Source organism: Oryx dammah, unplaced genomic scaffold (genome assembly GCF_014754425.2).
Source record: "Oryx dammah isolate SB20612 unplaced genomic scaffold, SCBI_Odam_1.1 HiC_scaffold_11, whole genome shotgun sequence".
Lineage (NCBI taxonomy): Eukaryota > Metazoa > Chordata > Mammalia > Artiodactyla > Bovidae > Oryx > Oryx dammah.
Window position 1 is genome coordinate 39,567,743 of NW_024070195.1, and position 24,387 is coordinate 39,592,129.

The 24,387-nt window shown below is 45.8% G+C and overlaps 1 protein-coding gene across 1 annotated transcript in view; it reads right to left on the reverse strand.

Moving 5' to 3' along the window:
* Positions 1–24,387, reverse strand: part of TBC1D22B (TBC1 domain family member 22B) — a 69,531-nt gene that overhangs the window by 19,516 nt on the left and 25,628 nt on the right. Inside the window, exons 5-8 of the mRNA XM_040249787.1 lie at positions 24,074–24,144; positions 22,588–22,716; positions 19,767–19,832; positions 16,038–16,152 (exon numbers count right to left, since the gene is read on the reverse strand). Coding sequence (XP_040105721.1) covers positions 16,038–16,152; positions 19,767–19,832; positions 22,588–22,716; positions 24,074–24,144 — 381 coding nt within the window. The remainder of the gene's footprint in view (positions 1–16,037; positions 16,153–19,766; positions 19,833–22,587; positions 22,717–24,073; positions 24,145–24,387) is intronic.

The following is a 24,387-nucleotide window of genomic DNA, read 5'->3' on the forward strand; positions in this document are numbered from 1 at the left end:
TGTGTGATGTTCCCTTCCTGCGGGAGACAAGGTGGACAAGACAGGCCACCTCAACCCACAGGCCCCTGCGTGCCCGTCAGAGGCCACACATGGAGACGTTCGGGCCCCATGCGCTCTGTGCCAAAGGCAGCTTCTCTCCTTGGAGCCCTGTTTGAAAACAGCATGTTCACTGCAGTCCCTGGTGCCGCAGAGACACAGGTATATGACAGAATGTATTCAGAATCCAGACGTTCCTTTACGAGAATCATCACTCTATCAAGACTTACAACTGGACCTTCGCAGGGTGCTGTGGAACAACTCTCCGATTCTCATCCTATATAACAGTGTTTTCCTAATGGACCTCAAGGGCTGTAAAAACCCTTTTGGGGAGGGCAGGGTGCTTTGTCAGAAAAACTATGAGCCTGGCAACAGTGTAAAAAGTCCACAGTTAATGCAAGTAAAGCGTCGACAACAGACCCCAGCACACGGTAGGCATGACATAGTTAATTTTAGGTGAGGTTTATTAGGAATTTGTGATGACGTGGGGAAGCATGTCACAGCATCGAGGGAAAGGAGTAGAGTACGAAGTTATTTATGGTTTACTCTCAACTACTGTACATACAATATTTATGTGTTTGTATAAGCACAGAGGAAAAACATAATATATCACAAGGGTTTACAGTGCTTATTCCCAAGGTAGTAGGGATAAAGAATTTTTATTTTCTTTAAGCCTAACTATTCAAAATTTCTACAGTAAGTATAACTTTTAGTCAAGAAAAAATGCACAGGATTCTAGCAAAAAGGAGCTACCATGGACTACATCTGCCTTTTACTAACAAAAAGGGAACAAGATTTTTTAAAACAACACTAAGCCTACAGAAATGAAGACTTCAGATAATATATAAAGGTCTATTTGAGAAACCACACAAAAAAATCCTTCCACGAAATACCATCTTTCTCTTTTTTTCTAACTTAACCATTTATGTAGTGGGTGTTTTGCCAGAGTGGGGGGGTGGCCATATATATACTATTAATTTAATCAAGTGATACTGGGCTCCAAGACCCAGCTCAGAATCTTCCTTTTTCTTGTTGCTTCATCTTACATTTCTAAGATCCCTCTGTGTTGCTGTTCAGACCTCTAGTTCACTGCCCCACACAGGCCACCACCTCTTTACCTATCTGTTCCCTGCCAAGGATGGATACCCAGGGGCCTCCAACACCCACTAGCACAAATAATGGCTGGAGGAACCATACAGGAACTGCTGTGGGCCAAAGGACCTAACCACGGGTACCAGCAGACCACTCTCCAGGAGCAGACTCCCAGCTGTGCGCTAGGGAACCATGTGGGCTCTTCCACATGGATCACACTAACCAGCCTGGGCAGTAGCTTCCCTTCCTCTGTAAGAACAAAAAAATGAAGCCCATAACGAAGGCTCAAGATAAAAGCTCTCCCACTATTTGTACATGTTTCACAAATGAAGATCCCGAGCTCCACAATAATCTGAAGGGCCTTGTCCTACCTGGGCGTTCCAGAACACTGCAGCAGAAATGTCACTGGGAATGGAAACCACACACAGCACAGTAACTGGGAGAGAGAGCCAGGCTCCCTGAGTACGATGGGGAGCAGGCTGCCACATGAGCCCTGGTGACCCGTGGCTTTTTTATCAGACAGAACAGTCAGCAGTCAGGAGCATAGACTCTGAAGCCAGATTGTGCAGCTAAAATCCTGGCCCTGGTCACTCACAAGCTCTGTGACTTTGGGCAAATGACTTTGCTTCCTGAGCCTCAGTGTTTCCTCTCTGAAGGTGGTAACATCCTACCACCAGTGGGACACAATGTAAGGATTAAACAAGTCAATACATGAAAAGTACGAACAGTGCTTGGGATAAAATAAGAATTACGCAAATGTTAAGTATTACTGTTATTAAAGCCTCTGTTATTTTAGATCTCTGCTATTTGCAGCCAAACCTAACCTAATTCCAAACGTACCTTAAAAATAAAAGACAAATTTCAAAGCTTTCCATTTCCACCTTTGACTCTTAAGGAAGAAAATCGAACAACATGAGGTTCAAGTGGATAAGAATCTGCTCTCAGTAACTGTGCCAGTTCCCAACCTTAGCTGTCCTGGGGAGAAGCGGGTCAACAGAGAACGCTGAACCCTCTCCTGGGGCCTGGCAAATTGGGAGCTGTCCTTTCCCCGTGTTCTGCCCTCACGCCCCGCCTGCCTGCTAGCTCTTGGCTTTCACACAGTAGGGGAGCTCACCAGCACTTCAGAGAGTGGGAGGAGGGTTTAGTTCTAGTGTTCTGCCTGCTGGGACAATAAAATTCACACATTCAGTCAAAACCTGTGAGCTAAGTGCACCAGCAAAAAGCAGCAGAGAAAGGGAGGCCGACATGCTCTCGGGAAGGGCTTCATTCAGCATCAACAGTCTGTTCAGAAGGATCATTAAACATCCCACTTGAGAAAATTCAACATATAATTGAAGCTGGAATGGAAAGACACGCCAGCAATGCCGTCTCAGAAGAGGGCAGCGTCTCTGGTCGTCATTATGGAGCATTCAGCAGCCAGGACTCGGACTGGAGGGAATGAGATTTTTAAGGGATATTTTATGGCTGTTTTAAGAGGCAAAGCATCCAAAAAGAGGAAACCCAACAGCTCTTTATAAAAATCGAATTGCCCACTCTAGGCTCGACAAGAACATGCTGTCAAGCCCAGCGTTATTACGCAATAAATGTACCTGAGTGGTGGCCGAGTCAAGTGTTCATTTTTCTTACAACTCCAGATCTCGGGCCTAAAACTAGCCTCACTTGTACCTCAAACACTCCCCAACAGCTTAGGGAAGAACTGGTTTGGCTAAAACTGGAAAGAGTAACTTGTCCACTCAGTGCTCGAGGCATTTCCCAGAAAGCATCTGTGATCGCAGGGCAATTGCTAGATTTTGTGATCTGTTGGGTCAGAATCAACCAGCCTGACCCGTAGACACAAGAAGATTCAAGGCACCAGACTACAGACAGCCCTTCTATTTTCCAAAGCCTCTGGCTTACCTGATTCTTGTCTGTTTTTTTTTAACTGGACTCATGAGAAGAGCTTACATAATATTTTCTGACCACAAAAGTAAGCTGCTTGAGAAAAGGAAAAAAATAAATCTTTTCAGCCATACATCTAAAGAACCTCATAAAATAGGAATTAAATCTTTCATCCAGAAAAACACAGTTTTAAGAAGAGTTCCAAGGAATTCATCCAATCACCTGAATGCAATAATGTTAAAGGGGTTCAAGTGCTACAGAAACTTGGTGGGTATTACTCATTTGGCATTTTTCAGGCAAGTATCTGTGACAAGGCCACCAGAGCCGAGTATGGACAAGGCGGAGGAACCCCTCGGTTAACCCAGCAAAGTCAAACCACTTGACAAAGAAAGGACAGTGAGGAGAGGGAAGAGGTTTCTACAGAGCAGAAACCCACAGGAGGGGGGGGGCGGGGCGGGGTCTGCTTCAGGAGAACCCTGTTCCAGACTGTGAGAGGAGACATGCTGTTTCCAAGACAGAGAACAGCAGCTGACCACAGAGCCCTCCCCGAAACGGTGCCAGTCAATCAGGGCAGCGGCTAAAAGGTAAACACAAAAGCAGAACCATCTCTGGCCATCCACTGCTCAGCATGGGGCACCTGGCTAAAACGAATTTTAAAAACCGACACACCACCAAACCGACTCTACTTTCCTCCTGAGGTTCTTGTATTACTTCTTTTATTTAATGAACACTAATGGGTGCTGGTTAAATCATCCTCTTGGTGCCCGGATTATAGGAACCCAAACTGTATGAGTATTCATATTAGAGGGGCAAGCGAGGGGGCAGGTCTAGCACACACTCTGCCTTCACTTTCTAGGACCTGCCCAAAGACCACCCACAGAGCCAGGCAGTGTGTCCCCCAACAGGCCCTGGGAAGTCCAGGGTCCCGGGAGAAGGTGGTCAGCTGCCCACAGGTTCCTCATCTAGGCTCAAACATCTTGACTATGTTGGCCACCTCAATTTCTCCTCCATCACAGTGTCTCACTTATGTTTTGGTCAGATAAAAGAGACAGCAAGTCAGCATGCACATGTCACTTGGCTCACCTCCAGGGAGATGGCAAGCCACAGCTTGCCCTTGGAGAGCTTACCTCTACATGGGAGGAAATCCAGCCCTGGACATCCCCCCAAATGCTCACAGTGCTCTCAACTGCCCGCTGAAAGTAACCCTGCTCAGCACTGACTGGGCGTTTCCACATATGTCTGTTGCTGGAAAGAGCCTCAAATATTCCTCAAATTTCTTAGCATTTCATAGCTTCGTCTATGAAGATGGGGCCAGGAGGCACCTTGAGGAAAGGGGTAAAGTGCCAGACAGGGTGAGGGCTAAAAATGCAGCATCAGCCCCACTCCCCAGTTCCCTCCAAACCCAGAGCAGGAGAATAAAAGGTGGAATATTCTTATTCTAATGACTCAATTTATATAAAGTTTAGAGACAGGCAAAACTAACTGAGGTGTCAGAAGTCAGTAAGACATCCATAGTTACCCTTGTGTGGGTGAGATAGACTATATGCTTTTATTTTCTGTGAATAAACATCTAAAAGTGATAGGCAGGGATTTCTGTCCCCTTTGTTTATGGTCGTATCCCCTATGACTAGAGCAGTGCCTGGTACGGTGTAAGAATCAATAAGTAACTGCTGAATAAGTGATGGTGCTCCATCTCTATCCCTTACGAAAAAGAGACAAGAACGAAGTTTTGGCTAAATCAGCACAGTATCAAAATGCTGTGATTCACTGCCCTCCAGTGGCCAAGGCCAGCAAAGCTGCACTATTTCCTGAATATCTTAAACCACTATGAAATTTTCATTCTCTCATTCATTCAGTGCTAAAGAATCTGCCTGCCAATGCAGGAGACACTAGAGACGCGGGTTTGATCCCTGGGTCGGGAAGATCCCCTGGAGTAGGGAATGGCAACTCGCTCCAGTATTCCTTCCTGGAAATTCCATGGACAGAGAAGCCTGGTGGGCTATAGTCCATGGGGCTGCAGTCAGTCAGCACTCACTCTTCATCTAGACACATACGGAATTTATGGACACCAAAATGAAAGCACTGGGAATGTTAAGATGTTTCAAATAGTCTCTGGCCTCAAAGAATCATAAAGACCAGTGGCAGATGGTAGGACAGAAACATACAGAAACATTGGTGTCGTCGAGTCCTTCAAAGGGGAAATGCAGAGAGTTATGGAGAGAGTGCCAGTGGGCGGTGGTGGGAGGAGGGAGGGAGGAGGCCTCAGGGCAGGCTTCCAGGAGGAAGGGGAGCCTTAAGGAATGCACATGGATTAGCCCCGGGATAAAGAAGTGGTACAGGACAAGGCTTTAGGTTAAAGACGTCAATTTTGGATTTCTGCCTTTAAGAGGTGAGGAAGAAGAGAACACAGGGTCTTGCACAACAAGCTACAGAATGTGGGCTTTTTTTGTCTGTGCTGTGTGGCTTGTGGGGATCTTGGTTCCCTGACCAGGGACTGAACCCAGGCCATGGCAGTGAAAGCCTAGAATCCTAACCACTAGGCCACCAGGGAACTCCAGAAACTCTGGACATTTTAAACTGAAGGTGATGAGATGCCAGTGAAGGGATTTAAGCAGAGGGGCTGAACAGGCAGGTCTGTGTTTAGATGGTCTGAAAGATGGTTTTGAAGGGGATAAAAACCAGAGATGGGAAAACACACTTGGCCATTTCAGCAATCCAGGCCTGAGCTAGAGGAGTCATCGGAGGAATGGAGAGAGAAAGCGATTCAAGACATAGTTAGAACATGGAACCATCAGAGCTTTTGTAACCGATCGGATATGAAAGAATGAGAAAAAAGAATTACTAACACAAACACGTCTTAGCATTTCTGGGCTTCCCAGGCAGCGCCAGTGGTGAAGAACCTGCCCGGCAACGCAGGACACATGAGAAATGCGCGTTTGGTCCCTGGGTGGGGAAGATCCCCTGGAGTAGGAAATGGCAACCCACTCCAGTATTCTTGCCTGGAAAATTCCAAGGATTTAGTCTGGCAGGCTACAGTCCACGGGGTTGCAAAGGGTTGGACACGACTGACTTTGCACGCACACACTTAGCATTTCTGATTTAAGAGACAGGAAATGTTGGTGACTGAGAGAAAAGGGTGGCTGGGCATAGGGAGAAGAGGAATTAGTCAAACGCTGAGTTTGAGGAGCCAAAGGATAGCAAGGACCGTTGTTGTCCACAAAGAGCTACTACCACTTCCTCCTTGATGAAAGGACCCTTAAGGGTACTGGTCACCTGGGATACAGACTGTGTTTTCCAGGCTCACTTGCAGATGGGAATCGCCGTTAAGTCCAAATTCAGATGAGAGATTCAAAACCAAGTGTTACGTACTTGGGAAGTGTCTTTCGATGGAAAGAGTATGTCTTTCTTCCCTTCCCCCTCCATATTGGCTGGAATATAGATGTGATGGCTAGAGAACAAGCAGCTATCTTGGATCACGAGTAGGAAAACACACGCCGAGAACAGCAGGACAACAGAGAGAGGCTGAATCCCTGATATCATGGAGCCTTGGACTGCTCACCTCCTGACTTTTAATGTGCGAGAAATAAACTTTTCTCTCTTGCTTACAGTACTGGTCCTTGGGGCTCCCTGTCAAAGTAGCCAAGCTAATCCTAATCAGTCATTTATGACATGTCATTGTTATTAAGTCACTACGTCGTGTCTGACTCTTTGTGACCCCAAGAACTATATGGCACACCAGGCTTCCCTATTTCCCAGAGTTTGCTCAAACTCATGTCCACTGAGTGAGTGATGCCATCCAACTTTCTCATCTTCTGTCGCCCCCTTCTCCGGCCCTCAACCTTTCCCAGCATCAGGGTCTTTTCCAATGAGATGGTTCTTTGCATCAAGTGGCCAAAGTACTGGAGCTTTAGCTTCAGCATCAGTCCTTCCAATGAATACTCAGGACTGATTTCCTTTAGGATGGACTGGTTTGATCTCCTTGCAGTCCAAGGGACTCTCAAGAGTCTCCTCCAACACCACAGTTCAGCCTTCTTTATGGTCCAATACTTAACATCCTTCCTTATGGTCCAATACTTAACATCTGTACATAACTCCTAGAAAAACCATAGCTTTGATTAACCATAGCTTTGAGCTCTGTGGGCAAAGCAATGCCTCTACTTTTCAATACGCTTTCCAGGTTTGTCATAGCTTTTCTTCCAAGGAGCAAGGATCTTTCCATTTTGTGGCTGCAGTCACCATCCACAGTGATTTTGGAGCCCAAGAAAATAAAATCTGTTACTTTTTCCACTTTATCTCCATCTATTTCTCATGAAGTGATGGGACTGGATGCCATGATCTTAGTTTTTTGATGCTGAATTTCAAGCCAGTTTTTTTTCACTCTCCTATTCCGCCCTCATCAAGAGGCTCTTTAGTTCCTCTTTGCTTTCTGCCATTAGGGTGGTATCATCTGCACATCTGAGGTTATTGATATCTCTCCCAGTAATCTTGATTCCAGGTTGTGAGTCTTCCAGCCCAGCATTTTGCATGATCTATCCTGCATAGAAGTTAAATAAGCAGGGTGATAATATATAGCCTACTTGTACTCCTTTCCCAATTTTGAACCAGTCCGCTGATCCATGTCTGGTTCTAACTTCTGCTTCTTGACCTGAATACAAGTTTCTCAGGAGACAGGTAAGGTGGTCTGGTATTTCCATCTCTTTAAGATTTCCACAGTTTGTTGTGATCCACATAGGCAAAGGGTTTAGTATAGGCAATGAAGCAGATGTTTATTTGGAATCCCCTTGCTTTTTCTATGTTCCAATAGATGCTGGCAATGTGATCTCTGGTTCCTCTGCGTTTTCTAAATCCAGCTTGTACATCTGGAAGTCCTCAGTTCACGTACTATTGAAGACTAGCTTGAAGGGTTTTGAGCGTTACCTGTGACATATCTGAGCATAAATGTCATGCAGGGAACATGAGTCAGAGATTTTAAGACTTCCCTTCTGGGACTTCAATTGCTACTGTGCTTCTTAGTAAAACCTGAAATGAAAATCCTGCTGTACTACCTCATGCAGAGAAGAAGGGGGAGAGCTATTTGTTAGTGTTTCATTTTGCAATGAAAGAAATCACCAGGCATCGCTCTTCTTTTAAAAACAGGACACGTCATGGGTCCCTCTCTTCCAGACAGCTCCTCATTCACGTCACTTACACAGTTGCTGTTACGCAGCTTATTGTGCTGATGACTATATTATCAATTACATTATGTTCTGAGTTAGATCAGTAGTGCCATCTAAGTCCGAAAGGGTTTTGGAGAGTCTGGAGGTATTTCACTGTCTCAGGTGTCACAGTCAGGAGACTCTATTTCCCCAAGGGTGACCCTCCAGCACTGTCACTGCTGGCCCCAGACACAGCTGGCTTATCCACAGAGGATCCACTTCAATGTGAGCTGCGGGTTTCAGCAAAAAAAAAAAAAAGCAGGAACTGAGTTAGGTACAGAGTACCAAGTTAGGTACAGAAAAATTCTCTCAACAGTGGGGAGTCACCAGATCTCCCCATTTTCCGCGATTTTACAACAAACAGGACACAAAGCAAGAAGCAAGCTCAGGTGCTACTTTATAAAAGTAATAGAGAATAGGGCCTTCCCTTGTGGTCCAGTAGTTAAAAATCTGCCTTTCAGCGCAGGGGATGAGGGTGATCCCTGGTCAGGGAACTAAAATTCCACATGTCACGGGCAACTAAGCCCGTGCGCCTCAATTATGGAGCCTGTGTGCTCTAGAGCCCAATGCAGCAAAAAATAAATAAACACGTATTTTAAAAAAATGGTTTTTTTTTTAAGTAATAGAGAACAGATAGTGGAGGAGATAGGAGAGAGGCCAAACAAGGTCCTGTGGGTCCCACAGCTCTACTAGGCACATCCTCCGTGCTACAGCTCAGGGAGATGAGGCGGTGGGCGAGGCTGCCTGAGGACACCTGCCTGGCCTGTTCCCTGGGTGAAGGATCCCGGAGGCCTCCCGTAGTAGGGACAGTCATAACAAAACTCCTTTCACAGCAGCTGCCTTCCTAGGATACGGCAGTATTAGAGAAAGGGAGAAAAGCAGCATTATTACTCAGACAAGAGAACTGTTCTTGGAGGCCACAAACAATGTTGAGTCTGTGTTCAGGAAAGGCCTTGAGGCTGGAGAGAAGTCTGTATGCCTTGTTTCTTTGAAGCTTAATTTATATCCAGCAACTGATGAACCAATAAATAAAATGTGGTATGTTCATACAATGGGATGCTTATTTGACCATAAAAAAGGAGTGAAGCACTGACACGGCTATAACCTGGATGAATCTCAAGAGCAAGCTAAATGAGAGAAACTAGCCATAAAAGATCACATATCATAGGATTCCATTTTTATGAAATGTCCAGAAAAGGCAAATCCATAGAGACAGAAAGTTAAGAGCGGGTAGAAGAGGGTGGAGAAGGCAATGGCAACCCACTCCAGTACTCTTGCCTGGAAAATCCCATGGATGGAGGAGCCTGGTGGGCAGCAGTCCATGGGGTTGCTAGGAGGCAGAGACTGAGCGACTTCACTTTCACTTCTTACTTTCATCCATTGGAGAAGGAAATGGCAACCCACTCCAGTGTTCTTGCCTGGAGAATCCCAGCGATGGGGGAGCCTGGTGGGCTGCTGTCTATGGGGTCGCACAGAGTCGGACACGACTGAAGCGACTTAGCAGCAGCAGCAGGAGAAGACAGGGTCGGGGGGCTTGGTACTGATGGATATAGGGTACAGAGTTTCTTTGGGGGTTGATAAAATAGTCTACAATTGACTGTGGTGATGGTTATACAACTCTATAAATATACTAAAAATTATTGAATTGTACATGTTAAATGGGTGAATTATATGATATATGAATGACATCTCAGTAAGCTGCTATCAAAAAAAAAAAAAAAAACTCACAAAACTAATTTGTAAAATTACTGCACCTCCAATAAAAATTCTTACTTCCTGAAGTAGGTAGGTTCCCTATTTCCTGAACTTGGCAAGTTCACCAGGAAGAAGAGTCAAAACAATTTTTTAAAAACGATGATGAAAGAGACCAGCCCTGAAATAATAATAAAACACCCTCTAAAGCTCAAAGATCCAAGTTGTGTGGTACATGTATAGTGTGTGTGTGTGTGTGAGCGTGTGTGTGTGCGTGCGCGTGCACACTCAGTGGTGTCTGACTCTTTGTGACCCCATGGACTGCAGCTTGTCAGCTGTCCATGGAATTTTTCAGGAAAGAATATCAGAGTGGGTTGCAATTTCCTACTCCAGGGGATCTTCCTGACTCAGGGATTGAACTTGAATCTCTTGAGTCTCCTGCTTTGGCGGGCAGATTCTTTACCACTGAGCCACCTGGGAAGATGCATAGAAATGGAGATAAATGGAATAGAAATAAGCAAAGCCATGTATATAAAGGAATTTATACTATATTATGAAGAGAGATTTCACATCAGTGAAGAAAGTATGTACTATATATAAACAGTGATAAATAACGAAGTATCCAGTTGGAATACTAACTTTAAATATCAACCCCACTGTAAAAGAAAATAAATTTTACTAACAGAATTTAAAAATCTAAACGTAAAATCAGAGCCACAGGAGTACTAAAAGAAAACATGAAAGAGTATCTTTATAACATTGAGGTGGGGAAGGTAAAACTTCCTAAGCAACATACCAAATCTAGAAACAACAGAGGAGGTATTTCCTTTGTGTCATGCTTGGCAATGACTTACTCCTTTGTGAACCCCTCAACTCCCCACTAGACGCGATGCTCCACAAGGGGGCAGGGCCCACACCTGTTACCTTATTCACTCTATCCTCTGGCATAGAGAGTAGGAGCTCAATAAACACCTGCTGAATGGACAGATTGGACTACATAAAAATTAGGAAGAGCTATATAAGGAGACATAATAAAAGCTGAAAAGATAAATGATGATCTGGGAGAGAAAAAATACTAGGTTGAACCATAAAGAATTTCCACGGAGTGGGTGTGTCAAACAAGGTTGAATACTAGCAACACATAACAGATGAAAAATGAGTATATCAAATCCACATAAAGCTCTTAAAAAACAAGACCAACAGTACAACAGAAGGAAAAAAAAAGTGTAAATATCTGAACAAGCAGATGACAAAAGAAACAAATGCTCATACACAAAAGAAAAGATAAACCACCTCGCTGACGAGTAAGTGGAAATAAAACTGAAACACAAACCGCGGTTTGTTTGCCAGACTGGTGAAACACAATTAGACTCGCTGACAAGGATGTGAAGAAAAGTGCACCTAAGCATCGGTGGCTGGAGTACAAACTGCCATAAAGCTCTCTGCAGTGTAAGTTAGTGGTGTCTATTTGGCATGCTTTTAGGACTAGCAGTTTCACTTCTATGGACGCTCTTTCAGAAAATCATGTATTTCAAGACAAAGGTATAAGAAGCTATGCATAAGGATATTCATTAAAATGTTATCTATAATGGCTAAAAATTATAGACCATTTAAATGCCCTACTATAAAAGAACTGTTCACTACATTATAGTTAAGCTAAATGAAAACAGATGGAATTGCTGAAAATGACGATGCAGACCTGTATGTCTGACCTGGAAAGCTGGCCAGATACTTGTGAGTGAAAGCAAGAAAGATTGAGAAAAGTATGGATAGTCTGATTCTATTTTTCTGGGCAAAACAAAGAAAAATAACATACGCAGGTCTGTTCTCACACAGGAAAAGGGTTGGAAAAATACACATCAAAGGGTGTTATCTCTTGTGGTGGAAGGTAGGGGTGAGGTAATAACACTTCTTTATTGTTATGATCTTGTTTTTTAAACAAGCAAGTACTTCTACTGTAATTTTCTGCTTATTTTTTTTGTTTGAGGCAAGGAGTAAAAGAAATGTGCCACGTGCTTTGCAGCAGAGAATGGAGAAGATACATCTAAACTGCAATACCACCAAGTCATATAAAGAACACAAGTGAAAGTGAAAGTTGCTCAGTCGTGTCTGACTCTGCAACCCCATGGACTATAGAGTCCATGGAATTCTCCAGGCCAGAATACTAGAGTGGGTAGCCTTTCCCTTCTCCAGGGGATCTTCCCAACCCAGGGACAGAACCCACGTCTCCAGCGTTGCAGGCAGATTCTTTACCGCTGAGCCTCAAGGGAAGCCCAAAGAGCACAAGCATTCAGGTCAGAAGATGGAGGTTTGAGTTCAGGAAGCTCATTAAATCTCTGAGTCTTTGATTTCTCACTTGTAAAATGGGTTCATATATCTGCTTTAAAGAGATACTGGGGGCTACGAAAGGAAATCAGGTCAAAGTACTTTGCAAATGGTCAAGTGTTTTAAAAATTATGGTAATATTACTGGTTGGCATGGCAAAGTCCCAGTTTGAAAACTGGGAAAATAAGAAAGATGGATGGGAATTGATAGATTGAGACTTAAGAGACATATCAACAAACCAGTAGAAGGTGTGGACCTGATCTGAACCTTGATTCAAACAAAATGTTAAATATATTTATGGGAATCAAGAAAATTTGAATACTGCTGTATATCAGACTATATTAAGGAACTATTATAACTTCTTAGGTATAATAATTAAATTATGGCTGTGAGTTTCTTTAATCATGATCTTCAAGTGACACATATGGAAATATTTATGGATGAAATTATACATTGCTAGACATTGAGATCTGCTTACTCACAAAGATGAGCGAGTGAAGAATTGACAGAGGTGTGAAGTTGGATGGCAAGTGTATGAGGATTTATGGTATTATTTTTTTCTACTTTTACATATGTTTAGAAATGTAACATAATTAAAACTTTCGTAAAACATGAATGGGCCTAGCTAGGAAAGCATTCCTAACTCTGGGAGGAGGTACCAAAGACCCAGCTGAAGGCTGCTGCAGAGGTGAGGCTGACTGCAGCCTTACTCAGAAAGGCCTCCTTGCTGAGGAGGGGCGGAGAAGCCCACACTTTGCTGTGTAAATGCTGCGGGCGAGCAATGGTCAGCAGGTGGGGCTGACAAACCCAACACCCAGATCAGAATGCAGTCCTATCGATCAGAGAAAGGCACAGCGCACGGTGGGGCTGACGGCGTTAGGGTAGTAATGGGATGGGTGCCTACAGAAGGTGGAGGAAAATCAAGGACAAAGAGCAAATGGCAGCTCACAAGATCATTAACAGCCAACCAGAACCGCGGCTGCTGAGGATTTCCTAACCTGAACAACAACTGGCAGTGCTGCACGCCAGCATCTAGACCTCAAATGTAGATTAATGAATGGATTAATAGTATCTTCCTGGGCTCATCCTTGGGCTCCCCTGGTGGTTCAGTGGTGAAGATTCCATCTGCCAATGCAGGAGACCTGGGTTCAATCCCCGGGTCGGGAAGATCCCCTGGAGAAGGAAACGGCAACCCATTCCAGTAGAAAATCCCATGGACAGAAGAGCCTGGTGAGCTACAATCCATGGGGTCACAAAGGAGTCCAGACACAACTGAGCAACTAAACAACAACAACAAGGCTCATCCTTTAATACCATTTCAGGAAAGAACTCCTGCAAGAATCAAATCCCAAAGCACCAGCTGCACTGCTCTTTATAATTAAGTTAAACACACAGAATGAAGGCACTTGCAAAAACTGGTCAACTGATAGGAGGGGAAAATAAACATTCTCCAGCGAAAGCTTTATTTATATGCTTTTGCTTAGGGTCACTTGACAGCGCAGACAAGAGTGTGACTTTCTACCCTTACTCCCAGTTCTGCCCTGGTTGCTGTCACTTAAGGAATGACATTATTTGGTTGCCTTCCTTTTCGAGTCAAAAAAAAAAAAAAGCTGCCTCATGAAAGACCAAAACACCATCCCTTTGGTCCCACTGGAAAACCTGCAAGGGAAGGATCAAGTGAGACATCTCTCATGCCCCCAACTCCAAGGGGTTCCACACCAGCCCCATTCTCATGACTGACCTACCCCCTGCGATGGCATCATCTTATTACCTACCACCCCAGGGCCTGAAGAGAAGGGTTCTAGTCCCAGCCCTGCCACTAATGAGGCAAGAAAAGGAGCAGAGGAGACGATAGTTTCCTAAAATCCTTTCCCACGTTCTGATTCCCACATGAACTTCTCTTGGACCGACTAAGAGAACAAAAACATCAGGCCATATGACACATGGGTTTTCCTGTGAATCTCGAAGCACAAGTGTTAGGGAAATTAAACGGTCTTGTGTGGCTTCAGAGACAAAGCAGAGCAGGCCTCTGACCTTGCGTCTATCCTGCCTGGACACTGACCTGACTGCTTGCTGTGAGTGCAAGCCTGGCAGCACCACAGATAAGATAGGGGCTGAATTTTGAGACTGCTGAGCCCCTGGAAGGGGTCTGGCCAACCAGACCAGGTTTAAGGACATTCCAAGTTTTACATGACAAAACAAACAATATTAAAATGAAATAAGAGCTGCAATTTGCTCACAGATTGATGATGACATCAGTTTGCATCCTGGGATTATAAGCGGAACCCCGAATTGCAATTTTTGAAGTCTCACCGTGGAGGGGATACGCTGCCCGGACCTTTGCCCAACTGGGACTCCAGATGTGCTGTGACACAGGACTTCCAGGGCTATTTGAGTTTATGGATGTTGGTCAAAACCCAATTTGATGATGTATCCTCTGCTGCTTCTATTTCTCTTTTAATGTTAGAATATTGAAAGTGACATAATTCTCTAATAAATATTGAAAGTGAAAAGCACTCAATCATGTCTGACTCTTTGCAACCCCATGGACTACACAATTCATGGAATTCTCCAGGCCAGAATACTGGAGTGGGTAACTGTTCCCTTCTCCAGGGTATCTTCCCAACCCAGGGATTGAACCCAGGCCTCCCTCATTGCAGGCGGATTCTTTATCAGCTGAGCTACCAGGGAAGCCTAATAAATACTGATATTGTTTATTTTAATATAACGTGTGGCTTCTTTCGTTAACAAATCCTTTGAACCAGAGACAAAAGTGAAAACCCTCTGCAAAACAAGAGATTGAGGGAACCGATAGGAGAAGTGGAGAATCCTCAATGCCTTTTGAGACTGCCTGATTCAGGCCTGGCTGGAGTAGTGTGGCTGGCACTGTAAGAAAACCTAACTGCCAGGGACTTCCTTGATGGTCCAGCGGTTAAGAGTCTACCTGCCACTGCAGAGGACATACATTTGATTCCTGGTCCAGGAAGATTCCACGTGCCATGGGGCAACTCAGCCCATGTGCCACAACTACTGAGCCTGCGCTCTAGAGCCCACAAGCCACATGCTGAGTCCACACACCACAACTACCGAAGCCCCTCGTGCTCAAGAGCCCGCACTCTGCAACAATACAAGTTTCTGAAATGAGACGCCTGTGCATTGCGACTGGACAGTAGCCCCCACTTGCTGCAACTAGAGAAAGCTCACAAGCAGCAATGCAGACCCGGTGCAGCCATAAATTAATGAACTTTTAAAAAGAACTATCTTCCTTAAAAAAAAAAAAAAGTGACAAGAACACAGTGAGGTAAGGGGAGAAGAAGGAAGTGGGAGAAACCGAGGTCCTGGAGCTCTCCTTGGCCCATTTCATCACCTCCCACATGAGCTGGAACCTGGCACCACCCTGCCTCCTCTGCAGGCCCATACCCTGCTCTAACATACGGCATGAGAACTAAAGCATGGAAGCCTGATGTATAATCTGAAATTCCAGCATTCACAGATGAAGGCCTGTGTTACAGCCAAGTTCAAAATAATCCTAAAAGAACCTCAGATAAAGCATCAAACCATCTGTTTATGGTGGAACAGAAATATGTCAACTTGGCCATTCTTGTGGCAAAGCAGGTCTTTTAGGTGAGATCTGTGACCATCTCGAGAGATAAATTCCAGGCTGCTGTTGCTGTTAAAACAGGTTCAACTGTGCATTCTAAAGCCACTACCTCTTTTTTTAGCAAGATGTGCCCACTGGCTGCACTCTTGGGAAAAACAAATAGACCACAGGTAAAAAAAGAGCAATAGCTTGTTCAACTTGGTACTCATGCTTCTTACCCACATATTCTGAGAGGAAGACGACAAAGAACGGAGTGACCAGGTCATTAATTCCCTGGACATACCCACTGGCAGGGTGTCGGATGGCCCAAATAAATAGAATTCTTTCGAAGATCTAGGAAAATGAGAAAGAAAGATGTCATGACGTTAAATCATGGGGATACTCTCCCTCCCTCCGTTTACCTCCCTCACAATTTAACTGAGCACTGCTGCAGAATTTGTAGGAAAAATTTTAAAATTACTGTGGGACAAAGGAAGTCTGTAAATATATAAAGTTTCTAAGATACAAATTGCTTTTAAACAGGGGTTGGTAAAGAATCCAAACGCCAATGCAGGAGACCCAGGTTCGATCCCTGGGTCGGGAAGATTCCCTGGAGAAGGGAATGGCAGCCCACTCCAGTATTCTTGCCTGGGAAATCCCATGGACGGAGGAGCCTGCAAGGCTATAGTCCAGGGGGTTGCTAAAGAGTCGGACATGACTTAGCAACTAAACAACAACAACAGGTACTTCTTGCCCTTTACTTCTCTTTCTAGTATCTAGTCATCGTGATATAAATTTGGGAAACAGAAAGGAGAGTGACATGGTGGCTTAGGGAAAGGGTTGCTATGGATGTCATTAATTCAGGCCATCGTGCTCATTTATAGATGCTGTTTCTCTATTTCCAGGAGCAAGATATCGGAATATCTAAGTTCTGAAACATTTTCCAAATCTCTTTTGCTCATTACAGTACATAGAGAGGAAATCTCTTCTCTACCACCCTCTTCTTTCTCCTTGCTGAGATGGAACGAGATCTAGATCTGGATTTACTCAGCCTGACTAGGAACCAGTGACAGACAAAACATTCAGGAAGTCGTTTCACACATCAGGATGCAACTCGGACGTTTGCTGGGGATAGGAAGTCAAATGAACCGAATCCTACAGCTGGGAAAGCCTCTGGGGTTAAGTATATTAGCCACAAGAGGCCAGAGGCTTAGTCTGGAGAGAAGGAAAAGACCCTTAGGGTCCCTTTACAGAGTCCCCACCGACAGTTCCTTTCTCTTACTCTTCTCTCAGCTTGCACTAGACCCTCAGGGCTTCCTGTCTCCTCTCAGCCTGCTGGTACTCGTCCTGGCTTCAGCCTGCTGACCACAGCTCCTGGGCCCAACATATCCCTCAGACTGGCTCTGACTGGACTGTCTCCTGTCTCTGGACCACACCAGAGGGATGACAGGTGACAATGACCAGGTGCAGGGGGCACAGGAGATGTGGGGGCCTCCACCGCACCTGTACTCTGCAGAGCCCCATCAGGCAGCTCTACGGGCAGACTGAAGAGGCCTCCGGAGGTCAGGCGTGAGGGAGCAGAAACTTCCCAAGGAGAAAAGTGAAAAAGAGATGGTTGTATGGTTTTGGAGTTGGTTAGCTAGTGTAGGAGAAACGTGGAGAATCTAGAGACACAACAAAGGATGTTTCCCAGCGCAAATCCTGTGCTGAGTCTGCCTTCTAGCTGGCTGAGCCAGCCGACAATCACTCCCAACGTCAACACCCCTGTCCTAGCAGGCAGTGTGAGCAGCGCCCTGTCTGGGAGGAGCTGGCCCCTCTGCCTCCCCTAGAGGGCCTGCTTGCTCCCTGGGGCTGAGGGGAAGGGCGTGGCATCCTCATTTGAGTCAGGCCCAGCATTCCATGGGGCCCCTCTGACATTCTTTCCTCTGCTGCTAAACACCCTCCTCCCTCCCTTGAAACTAGGGCTCCAGCTAGACACCCACCATGTTCAGGAAGCTCTCAGGAGTTCCCTGCCCACTCTGTCTCCTCACACCTCCAGTGGCCTGTGTCTGACTGGACGCCTCCTCCAGGTCAGCCCTTCCGAAGGACTTATCAGCGCTTCTGTTTCAAACCATCAGTTCCTCGTAAACACACACATCCCTGGTGAGTAAGGGCAGGGAAGCCAGCCATTCAGAAGCAGGAGACCTGCAGTAATCCCTCTCTAGTAAGGATGGGACAAGCAGACATACTCACGCCATGCAAGTGGAAATGCCAAAGAGAGGGAAATGGACGAGCACCACGCCTGGTGACCTGGGGAGACCACGGAATCTTCACTACAGAAAAAGTCTGGGACAAGCCTCTCTACCTCCGAGACACCTCTGCTACTAGTGCGGGTAATTCCCTCTCTTCTCAATTCTCAAGTATCTTTCAGGTGTGTAAACCAAGTCTCTCAATATTCAGTGTTACTTAATTTTCTGCTCCCTGGTTGGCAATTTATTCTGTTTATGACGACTCTGCTAGATGGAGAGGTGACTCAAGGACAACTGGAAAGATCGCAGTTTGAGTTTCTTTCTCTGTATACTAGTTCCACTGCCTGGAGAATCCTTTTAAACAAAGTACTTTGCCCTATCTCCAAATTTAAAGGAAGCATCCACAGGTGAAAGGTCTGAACATCTTCAAGTTAAAATGAGGAATAAGTAGGGCTGAGCCAAGGGAAACTGAAAGGGAGACACAAAGATATCCTGAGTGGGTTTTTACCTTCCTTTGAGCTGATTCTTACAGGCAAAACAACGGCATGACCCTCAAAACCTTCTTTACGCTACTAGTAAGTTATGAGGGATCCCGTAATTAGACATATCTATATTTAAACAGAATTGTGAATATAATCTAAAGTCAAAAAGAAATTATTTTGAGCATTTTAAATCACATTCTTTACTATGAGGATGAGTGAAAACACAATTCAAAGAGCACTTCCACCCAGAGTCCTAGCTACTATTAAGTCGTAAAGGAAATCCCTAATCTCGAGTTTACACTTCTTGGTCAAAAGATAACAGTCCCACTGAAACCTTTTATGTGCTTTGCTAACTGCTAAACTGTTAGGTCTCAACGTATCACTACTAATTTGACTTCTGGGTATGTATCTGAAAAGAACTTAAATAAGGACTCAGATACTTGCACATCCATATTCACAGCAGCACTACTCACAATACCCGAAAGGTGGAAGCAACCCAAGTTTCCGCTGACAAACAGCAGATCAACAGTGTCTTGCATACATATAATGGAATACAAGTTCGTTTTTAAAAGGAAGGAAATTCTGACAACATGAACGAACCTCGAAGGTATTATGCTAAGTGAAATAAGCCAGTCACAAAGGGACAATTACTGTATGATCCCATTTACTTGAGGTACCTAGAATAGTCAAACTCATAGACACAGGAAGTAGAATGGCAGCTGCTGGGGAATGGAAAATTATTGTGTCATGGGTACATAGCTTCAGTTTGGGAAGATGAAAAAGTGTTGTAGAGATGAATGATGGTGATGACTGAACAATATGAACGTACTTAATGCCACCGAACTATACGCTTAAAAATGGTTACAACAGTAAATTTTGTTTTGTATCGTTACCCCCACACACACACACACACACAAATCACTACTCCCAGCTTTATCAAGTACAGCAAACACAGGACTAGGAATTCTAGCAGCTTCCAGTCTTCATTCAGTCACCAGGTGGACTCTGACTCTGGGCAAGTCCCTTAACCCCTCAAAGCGCTGCTCAGCCCACAGGTTTGTTATGAGGATAGAATGAGAACCCACAAGAAAGTGCTCTGAAAAACCAAAGCTCCATCTGCAAACGCAAGGTACCATCATGATTAGCCATAAACCTGCCAGAGGCTGGAGGCGGGGCCAAGCACTCACCCACAAGGGCAGTGCTGCAGAGGTGTGTGGGGGTTAGGGGGAGGGCCGACAGCGCTAAGCACTTCTCTCACCTCCTGTACAAGTGGCTGCTGGAACAATGGAATGAGAGGATTTGTCCTTGGAATGTCAATGTGAATCTGAAAAAGAGAAGCCGTTATCCAAAAACACAAATGCCAGTTTGTTCTTTTGAGAAGTTATTTTCTTAGGATCTGGGAAATCAAAGGGAGTAAGAATGAGAGTCAAATTTTATCTCTGGAAAGAACTTTAGAAGGCTTTAGAAGCCTACCTGTCCATGTGGAATACATTCCCGTGCTAGCAACAGCTAACTGAACAGTAATGAAACCTCTCTGAACAAACCACTTAACACCAAACAGCAACAGGCTTCACAACTTAAGAGAACCAGCTGCTTTTCCCTATTGTCTACCATGTTTTACTCTGGGCCTGTACTTAAATTTAACAGGTCGGATCAAAATGTGTACGCCTTTCAGATTCTTAATCCTCAACAGCCAGTAAGAACTAAAAGAGCTCGGAAAACTCCAAAACTGTACTAGGAGAGGGAACCAGAAGGTGCCGGAAGCCAGCGTGAGAAATTCCACCCGTGACAAGGTCATGCGGCAGAGATCTGATGGGCAGGGTCGAGTCAGATCTCAGGTTTTCCCCCTGGCATTTCCTGGGCGTGTACCCCCCAAAATAAGAATCTGCCTGCTTTTCCACTCTTCTGACATTCTCTGGAAAAAGTCAATTCAGGGCTTTAGTCTTCTGCATTTGAAAGAGTGTTTCAATCCAAAAAACCCCCTGGCTTTCTAGCCTGCCTGCGGGACTCGTACAGCTGCGCATGTGATTGAGGCCTCCTGACCGCAGGAGGCACAGAAAGCTTAAAACATTCTAGGAATGTAGGGACTTTTGAGGAGTTAAAATCATTAGAATAGGACTGATTAAAAGTTTCATTTGTTGAGCCAATACTTGCTGCCAAATTTTCATATCCTTTATTTTTAGATATAGTTGGCATATAAAAAAACAAGTAGTAGACCTGGTATTAGCAACATTAGATCTTTGAGTTAAGTACCTTCTTTGTTATAACCCACTGCACCTTTGTTCTATAGAGATGTAACCTTAGTGCTTTAAGGAGATGCAGATTAAAGAAAAACACTTCAGGGGAAACGAGGTTAACAATCATTAAGAAAGAGAGCCAAAAAAGTGTTAGCAAGCCTCCTGGCCAAAAGATAATGTAAATCACCTGAGACCTTTTGTATACAAAAAAGATATACAGAAGGGGTCAGGACTGCTGCCCCTGCGTGACTCTACATCTTCCATTATGTAAAATTTAGGGTATATAAACACCTTTTAAATAATAAAGTGGGAGGGGATTTTTGCACAAGCCTGGCCTCCCCCGTGTCGATTCTTTCTCTTGCTCCCTCCCTCTCCTTTTCAGGCTGATCCCTTGGAATCTGGAGGCTCACTGTGTCTACTTACTTGTCCCGGCTTCTAAGATCCGTAAGAGAGAGAGCCAGGCGGGCGCCGGCAGCCTAACGTAGACGGTGCAAGTTCCTTGTCTGGAACTTTATTGGTTTTCCACGTAAGCCAAGCTAATCAGTCTCTTTTCTCCACTTAATTTTCCTACTACACTATTTCTTCCTGATCTAATCTTATATTAATAAATAAATAAGTCTTTCCTCGCCGACTCCGTCCACCCTTCGAATTCCCTGGATCCACTGGGGCTGGACCCCGGCCAGAAGGAGCTGGCGTTGAATGCCTGGCACTGAGAGTTCTGGTTTCTGTTACCAAAGATGTCACGATGACTGGTTTTGACCTTGGGATTTACCGATGTCTAATAACCCACCAGGCTTCCCTGGCAGCTCAGCAGGTAAAGAACCTGCCTGCCAATGCAGGAGACATGAGTTCAATTCCTGGGTTGGGAAGATCTCCTGGAGAAGGAGATGGCAACTCACTCCAGTATCCTCGCCTGGAAAATCCCATGGACAGAGGAGCCTGTTGGGCTACAGTCCATGGGGTCGCGAAGAGTTGGGGACACGACTGAGGGACTGAGGGACCAAATGACAGCAACAACCCCAAGGACTGTCTCAGCAGCAGCTGAGGCTACTTCTGCTCTTGGGGCCTGTTGTAGACAGCTGCGCGCACCGAGTATCTTCCCCGCTGCAACCATCAGGCTCCTTTTCACACCCTCCACCTTTCCACCGCGGTATGGACCACTATGGGCAATGGTAGGGCTCTCCCAGCTAAGGCTGCTGATGGCTATGACTCCAACAGACAGATACACAAGCCAAAGAGGCACTGCAGCTGTCAGAAGGACACATTGATGTCACAGGCCAGAGGGGTGGACTCACTGAACGAACTCATTCATCTTGTGTCCCACCACCCTGACTATTCGCAAGGGTCGTCTGTGGACCAGCAGCGCTGGCATCGCCTGGGAGCTCACTGGAAGCCAAGGGCTCACCCCAGATCTCCTGAATAAGAATCTGCATTTTACCATAATCCCGAGTTGGAATTTTATCAAAATCCTGGGTGGTTTCTATGCATATTAAAGTCCAAGAAGCACTGCTACTGACCAGGGACTCCCCCAAATCTATCTATTGAAAATGTCTAGGGACTTCCGTGGCAATCCAATGGTTAAGACTCCATGCTTCCACTGCGTGGGTTTGATCCCTGGTTGGGGGAATGAGATCTCACATGCCGTGTAGCACAGTCAAAGAGAAAAGAAGGCTAAAATCAGAGCTAGTGAATTAGAAAGAAAGGATGTAGTTCTGGGAATAAATTTAATTCCTAACCACAACAGCCTGAAGACTTGGCAAACCTGTACCCCGAGAGCACTTCCAGGAGCCACAGCTGAAGATTATGACTAGTGGGCAAAAAGGGCAGCAGGTGATGACGTACCTGTCTGTAGGTATCCTGGTGATGTTCCTCATTTCGAGAGTCATAATACTGTTCAATGAAGCCAAAGTACTCCTCCCGCTTCCGCTGCAAGGTCAACTTCCTCCTCTCAGTGTTTGCTGGGAGATAACCCTGTAGACAGGACCGCTCGTCAGACGGGGACAGGCACTGGTTGGATGAATCCTTAACTTTTATTTTAGCCTCTACAGTGGCTTTGAAACTTTCAAAGGAAGGGAAAGAAAGCTGCCAAGAGGACAAGGGTAAATCCCTTTTTGGTTTTGGCCACCCAGGGTTTGCCCTGTCCTTATTCAATGAGATGCACGTGTGGGCAGATGAAGCCCAGCCGGGTTTCTCGGGGTTATGTACTCCTGCAGCCCTGGGCGTGGATCCTGCTGGGGAGCACTGCAGAGCTCCAGGCTTGGCACAGTAGAGCAGCGAATGTAGGTCAGTGGGAGGGAACTGGACCCAAGTCAGGACTCCTGGGGCTGCGTGTGTGCAAGGCAATCCTTCCCAGGGTCATGGAGAGGTGGCCGCCTACACGGTGCATCTTAGTGGCATGCCGTGTGAGCCTGCGCTAGTTACATAATTCTTTCCCACAGTAATGTTGAGAATTACCAGCTTAGGAGGCTGAACTGAATCTGTGACCCAGCAGCTGCAACGTCCAGACACAGAACTTCTGGCAGCAGCCCCTGGCTCCTGGCCCCAGCTCCGGGCCACCCCTGGTCTAGATCCCACTCTCAATTCTGACATCTCTTGTTCCCCTTCCATTCTCACTGCAGCTACTTCTAATAGCATTTGGACTTCTTAGAAGGAGCAGGGGCAGTGACTCCACAGCTACAAGAGTCAGGGGTGGGGGCCAATTAGGAGCAAGAGTCATCCTCTCGAAGGAAGGGAAGGGACACGTCCACAGAGCAAGCAAGCGCCTGGCGAGCCGAAGTTTTGCCGGGCCCACCTCTGTGCATCCTTACAGCACCTGGCATCATGCCCGGTAAACAGCTTGCCCTCAATAAATCCTTATGAATGAATGGATTTTACAGGCTCAGGAGATCAAAGTGTTCCTACCACAGCGGCTGGCACAGGGCTCCGTGACTTAGTGAGCGTGGGACGAGAGCAGGCTTCTGAGGGAGGCCCGTTTATCAACTCTTCACAGTTGGGAAGTGGGTTTCAACCCCCTTAGTCATTCCTACTGAGAAAGGAGGGAAGCACAGGGAAAGTGGGACCTGCCCACAGGAGAGCTGGCTCACCCAGCCTCACTGTACTCCTCCTCAGTGCTGAGAAGGCAAGATCGGGACTACCCACACAGACCTACGCTCTTCTACAAGAGTGGGAACTCTCGAGGATGTGATTTTTATGCAGAGACAGGACTTCAGTCCCGTATCAGGTAGGACCAGAGAAGTCTACGGGGCAAGACTGATGTGCCCAGACCAGCCACCGCAGGCAAGTGGGGCCGTGTGAGGCTTGCACTTCTCTATCCGGGGGCAGAACTCACCGACAGGAGTCTCCAGGTTACAGGCCGAACCTCCCTGGGAACCCCCGGCCAGCTACACTTCCTCAGTTCATCTGCAAAAAGATGAAGGTGTGGTTGGACTTAGTCCTTCCCATGGGTGCCCTGAAACGAGCCTCAGCCAGCGCCGCCTGGTGCCCCCCAGCGTTTCAGGAGGATGACCACCATCACCACTGCCACCACCACTGCCAGCTACCGACAAGCGCGGGTGAAAAGCCCAAAACAACAGCCCTGAGCAGCCAAGGTCATAGCTCTGCAGCAGTGATCCAGTCAGCTCAGAGGTTAGAGTTAGAGGGAGG